At 37.2% G+C, this 5661-nt stretch overlaps 2 protein-coding genes across 2 annotated transcripts; one reads left to right on the top strand and one right to left on the bottom strand.

Moving 5' to 3' along the window:
* The first annotated feature begins 6 nt into the window (after positions 1–6).
* On the top strand, positions 7–2201 carry LOC113214383 (uncharacterized). Its single transcript, XM_052263554.1, has 4 exons — positions 7–528; positions 607–687; positions 829–887; positions 1005–2201. Exons 2-4 carry the CDS (start codon positions 641–643, stop codon positions 2057–2059), a joined length of 1161 nt encoding a protein of 386 aa, XP_052119514.1. The 5' UTR covers positions 7–528; positions 607–640; the 3' UTR covers positions 2060–2201.
* Positions 2202–4576: 2375 nt separating this feature from the next.
* Positions 4577–5655, bottom strand: LOC127748761 (uncharacterized). Its single transcript, XM_052263558.1, has 3 exons — positions 5254–5655; positions 4882–4998; positions 4577–4795 (listed from the first exon to the last, which is right to left on the bottom strand). The coding sequence occupies exons 1-3, from the start codon at positions 5420–5422 to the stop codon at positions 4779–4781; spliced, it is 303 nt and encodes a 100-aa protein (XP_052119518.1). The 5' UTR covers positions 5423–5655; the 3' UTR covers positions 4577–4778.
* Positions 5656–5661: the final 6 nt, after the last annotated feature.

Raw genomic sequence — 5661 nt, 5'->3', positions numbered from 1 at the left:
ACACTCTAAAAAAAGTTACAAGTTCTAATATCAATTTTGGAACAAAATTTTGTAACCTTGGATGCCGTAGCAAAAATTTGTAATGCTGTGACAAAATTTTGTAATTGTTACAAAAAATTATAACTGCAGTACAAACTGTTATAATGTGGATGCAGGTTTTTGTAACCGTTACAAAGTTTTGTAACTGAACCAAATATTTGTAACATTGTTGCTCTTTATCGTAAACCTGATGTTATTTCTTATAATTTTATACAAAGTCTTGCACCCGCAACAAATTTGTGTAACCACTTACGAAATTTCGCAACATGGATGCTAAAATGTGTTGCCGACAGTGTTCAAATTCTGCTCTGATGGCGCCATGAGCCCCCATTCCGTCCGTGTCTCTTTCGGTATGAAAATTTCGGTCAGGCGAGGGGGAAGCAGGGGGGGGAAGTCGCTTTCGCAGTCTGTGAGCTGTCGGCGTGCGTGCTGTCTTGCGCGGTGTCCCGGCGCAGGGAGGGCTTGTCTCCATGCGGTCGTGATAATGAAGTGAGTCTAAAAATGTGATCAAACTGTGCTTTTGTATGGACCTCTTCTTATTCGTATCATCTTTGTCTGGTATTGCAGTTCATCGTAATCGGGCGATGCGTGGCAGAAACTCATGGGTTTCCAACTGATGCTGTACGGGATTGTGATCCTGCAGACGTGGTGAGTGTTTAGGTCTCCCCTCAATGAAATAACGTTTCAATACATAAATGATAACAATGATAGCGCCTGCGACGTGTTTTGTTGTCAGCTATTGCTCTATTATTAATAACTTTGTTACTCATTTCTACTTCTTGGTTTCAGTGTTGATGTTAACTATGCTGCATGGAGAGAGACGCCCAGCAGTGTGCCTATTACCATGTGTAAGTTCATTGAATTATTTATTTTCCTGACGTTACAACACTTGACTGAGCTTACTGTGATTGGCAAGGCACATGCTGTATAACCTATTTTAATTTTTTTTTGTTTGGTTTATACAGCTGCCCAGTTGCGCTGCTTTTTTTGTACGTTCTCAACGACTAACTTCACGGAACATCTCAGCCACCATTATCACCATCGTCACATTAATAGACACAGATTTTACTGTGGCTATTACCCTGACTGCCGAAGTGTTTTATCTACAGAGCGTCTGCTCAGACTCCACACTCTTCGTGTCCATCACCTCAAAGTCAGGAATTCACAACCTTCAGCTTCAACACCAGCACCAAATAATTTTGGTAAATACCTTTGTTCTGTGTTAACATGCAGAAAGGAGTTTGAGTGTTTTCCTGAACTGCTGAAACATTTGAAGACTCATATACGCATGAAAGTTTTTGTCAAGTGCCCTCATCATCCATGCTCTAAAGAATATAACCATCTCGGTTCATTCACTGGTCATCTATCTAAAAAACATCGTGCTAAACCATCTGTCACTCCTGAGGTTGAAGCAGGAGCAGTTGAGAATAATTTTAGTAATGAAGAGGAAGATTTGTTCTCAGAATCTACTGTTACTGACACTGATCCCCTGTTTGAAGATCAAAATGAAGATGAAGATGATTGCCTTATGAAGAGTGTTGCTCAGTTCTGTATGAAGTTGGAATTCCATTTCCTTGTACCTGAAAAGACTGTTCAATTTTTAGTTGATGAAATATTTAAGATACAATCTCAGAGCAAAGAGTTTTATCGAAGTGAGTTAATGAAGACTTTGCAGTCTGAAAACATCTCGATTGACAAAGTAAATCGCATTGTTAAGTATGCATTTGCTAATGACCCATTTACAAAGCAGTATGATCAAAATTGGAAGACTCCTTATAAACGTAAAAACTTCTATAAGAAGGCATTTCATTTTGTCAATCCTGAAAAAATTGAATATGTCAAGACTATTACCAAGAAAGGCATTACCAGCAATGTTAAAACATTCTTTTATTATGTGGATATTGAAAAGACTCTTCAATATTCATTCACTAAAGATAAGTCCTTAAACTTGGATTTAAAACCACCTCTATCAAGAACTGATGGGTTGTTGACTGACGTCACTGATGGGAAAAGCTTTTAAAGATAACACATTTTTCCAAGAAAATCCCGTGTGTATCAAGATAATAATCTATCAAGATGGAGTTGAAATTGTCAATGCAATTGGCTCGGCCAAACGTATCCACAAACTATTAGCTATTTATCTTTCTATCTTGAACTTACCTGACCATCTTCGGTCACACATTAACTCTATCAAGTTAGTGGCTCTATGTAAGGAAAAACATTTTGATCATCAAATTGTTTATGGAAGAATTGTTAAAGATCTAAAATTATTAGAAGAACGAGGACTCAAACTACCTGATGGAAGATTTGTGAAAGTTGGGCTTGTTTGTGTTACTGGGGACAACCTTGGCAGTCACGGTCTTGGTGGATTTGTGGAAAATTTCAGCAAAGCTGTGTATTTTTGTCGCTTTTGTTTTTGTGACAGGAATACTTTCCTTGGAGTTGATGGTGAGAGTGCCCGCTTTGATCTGCGTAATGTTGCATCTTACAACTTTTGTGTTCATATGGCATCTCGTTCAAGAGACAAGAAAAACTATAAAGGCGTGAAGTTTGATTCTGTGTTCAATCAACTTAAAGCATTCCATGTGTGCCAGCCTGGGCTTCCTTCTTGCTTAGGGCATGACTTGGCTGAAGGGCTAGTGGCTTTTGACTTATTTCTTTTTATCAAATTCTTTGTAAATGAAGCAGAATGGTTTACATATCATGAGCTGAATGAAGCTATTTCATCATTTCCTTATTGTTCTAAAGACATCAAAGATAGACCCATCCCTGTTCAAGAAGACTCTGTTAGAATCAAGGGTGGAGCGTGGCAAGTTTGGACATTGTTGAGATTATTTCCTTTGATCGTTTTTGATCATATAGATGAGGACAATGAAGTTTTCAGAGCATTGATTCTGTTGACAGAAATTTTTGAAATCTCTTGTTCACCAGTGATTCATGAGAGCCATCTCCCATATCTTCATACCATCATAGATGAATATCTCACCATGAGAGTGGAACTCTTTCCTCATGTCAATTTAAGACCTAAGCATCATTACCTTTCCCACTATGCCTGGCAGTTCGCCATGTTTGGGCCAATGTTAAAAGTTTGGACGTTACGATTTGAATCCAAGCATACCTTTTTTAGGAGAGTTGCACGTGTCATCCGTAACTTCAAGAATATTTTGCTGTCTCTCACCATGAAGCATGAGTTGCTGCAGTGCTACCTCCGGAGTGGAGCTGATTTCAGAGCTTTGGTTGAAGTGTTTGGTGCTTCGGATCTTTGCCTACAGACATATGCTGCAAGTATTCAGAATGTAATTCGTGGTGTTTGCCCAAATGTGTCAGACTTGCAACAGTGTGAGATTGCTATTATTAAAGGAACAATATACAAGAAGTCTGATATTCTTGTTCTTGACCAAGACAGTTATGATTGCAAACTTTCTCTGGGAAGAGTTTCCATCATTCTATATGATTGTTCGCAAGACACTGTATATTTTGTTTGTGAAAAATTGGAGACGAGTTATGATATTAAAAAAAGATTGTGCCGTGTAGGAATACCACAATATTTTACTTGTGTGAAACCAGACCAGCTGCTGACATACTTTCCTCACAAAGTTTACTTGGGTTCTTATGTTAAGTTAAAACATGCTATTGTTTGTAGACCAGCCTAAGTATAGGTGCCATTCCTATTTTTAATCTTTTATTTGTTATGGACTGTCCACTTTTCTGTGGTATTTATTCATGTATTTATTTATCAATATTTTTACCTTTGAATTTTTGTAGTGAAATGTGTGAACTAATTATTTGTTTTTAAGTTGAAAGATAACTATTTGCTATTTTGTAAATCATATTAGTTACATCTGCATTTCTCTCGAATATAGGTTGTTTCAAGTAATCTGGCATGTTTCTTTTAAAATCTAAAACTGACTGAACTTCTGTATCGTAAAATCACTCAATAAACATACATTCTGAAGAAAATGTTACTGACTTATACAAAATCAGACTTACTATAAACTTGATCTACTCCTTGTAGCCTATTGCTTATTCCCAACCACATGAGTGATCAGAATGACTTGGCTTAGGAACCAATATGAAATCTGGCACCTTATTGGACAGATATTGAACATTTTCTAGCCAAGGGCTCTAGTGTTATTGGGGATAAGTTTATCCCAAGGAATTGTTGATTAAAGATCGTGAAAAGATTAAGAAAAGCCATAGCCATGGTTAAGGAAAAATAGTGCATTTGTGAAGGTATTTTGTTAAAATAGCTCTTCTTTATAATGCTTATGGCACCTGCACTCTGAACATCAAACTAATTCTTAGCATTATAGCTGTGCATCATTAAATTCTTATCTAAGTCTATCTTGTCAGTATTGCCGCTTGCAGATGTCAAGATTCCTTATTTTCTGAAGAATCTATTGCAAATTTGTGTTATATTAGAGAGACAAGGAGCTTTTGCCAAATTGAAAATTTCATACGTCTGTTGCTTGTGGCTAACTTAACTTGATGTATTGGGACATGAAAGGCACATTATAGAATGGAAGACCGCATACAATTAAAAACATAGGAAAGATATATTCGCATTCAAATCGAGCATTAAAATTCTCTTGACAATGTTCATGAACAGATTCAACAATGAAATACAAAACATCAGTTAGCTTACTTTTTTGAAAGGTCATATCACTTCAATTGGGACGCGATACTTCGAGATTTACATTTAGATACATAAAAGTCAATAAAAGCCAATAAAAGCCAAGTTACAAATCTTCAGAAACTGAAATATAACAAGAACGCATAATGGTGAAAATAATGATCACAATAACATATCAGTGAGAAAAGCAAATTACAGAAAGAACTTACATTGAGTTTCTTGTGTGCATTCAAACTCTAGAACTGGTAACGAGTCTTCAAAACCATGAATTCTGCCAATTCTCCTGAAGTAGTTATTAGCCTTAACTTTTGCTTCATGTTTGGTAACTGTAAAAAGAGATGGTCATATTAATAAAGATTCAACTTTCAGGGAGCATGTGTTTGTACCAGTGTGCGCATGAACAGTAAAATGAACTGTCCCTCAGAACTTTTGGCGTTATCACAACTAGATGTCTGTGATGACCTCGTATATTAATGTTATTAGCACTTACATCAGGAAAATACCTTAATCAGCAAATACACACTTGAGGGTAAACCCACAAGTATACTAAGCATTCCACACAACTTAACATTTGCACTCACCGCCAACTCCCAGCACAACAGCAACTTCAAGAGGACCTGTTGCAGTTCTCCGAAACCAAAAAATGTCACCTCCAGTCTTGCGCTGAAATGTCAGGGGAACATCCCTGAAGGTAAATTTGACTGGGGTTTCCACAAAACAACAACACAACCAAAGATTTGTGGAGGCCATTCCTGAAGGGATAACAAAAACTATAAATTGTGCTTGACTGGTGGTTCAGATTGGCCATACAACATACAATTTCACAGAATCAGGCTCTACATGAAACAACATAACGATGCTTACCGCTATGTAGCTGGAGCAATTGTGAGGTACCAAGCCGAGCCGAACACGGGACCAGACAGACACACCAAGATTGCAATTTCTAAGTTCTAATAATGTCATCATGGTCCTTTATAACCTCGTTACCT

Source organism: Frankliniella occidentalis, unplaced genomic scaffold, assembly GCF_000697945.3.
Source record: "Frankliniella occidentalis isolate FOCC.00 unplaced genomic scaffold, Focc_3.1 Scaffold12, whole genome shotgun sequence".
NCBI lineage: Eukaryota > Metazoa > Arthropoda > Insecta > Thysanoptera > Thripidae > Frankliniella > Frankliniella occidentalis.
This window is presented reverse-complemented; position numbering and strand designations above follow the sequence as displayed.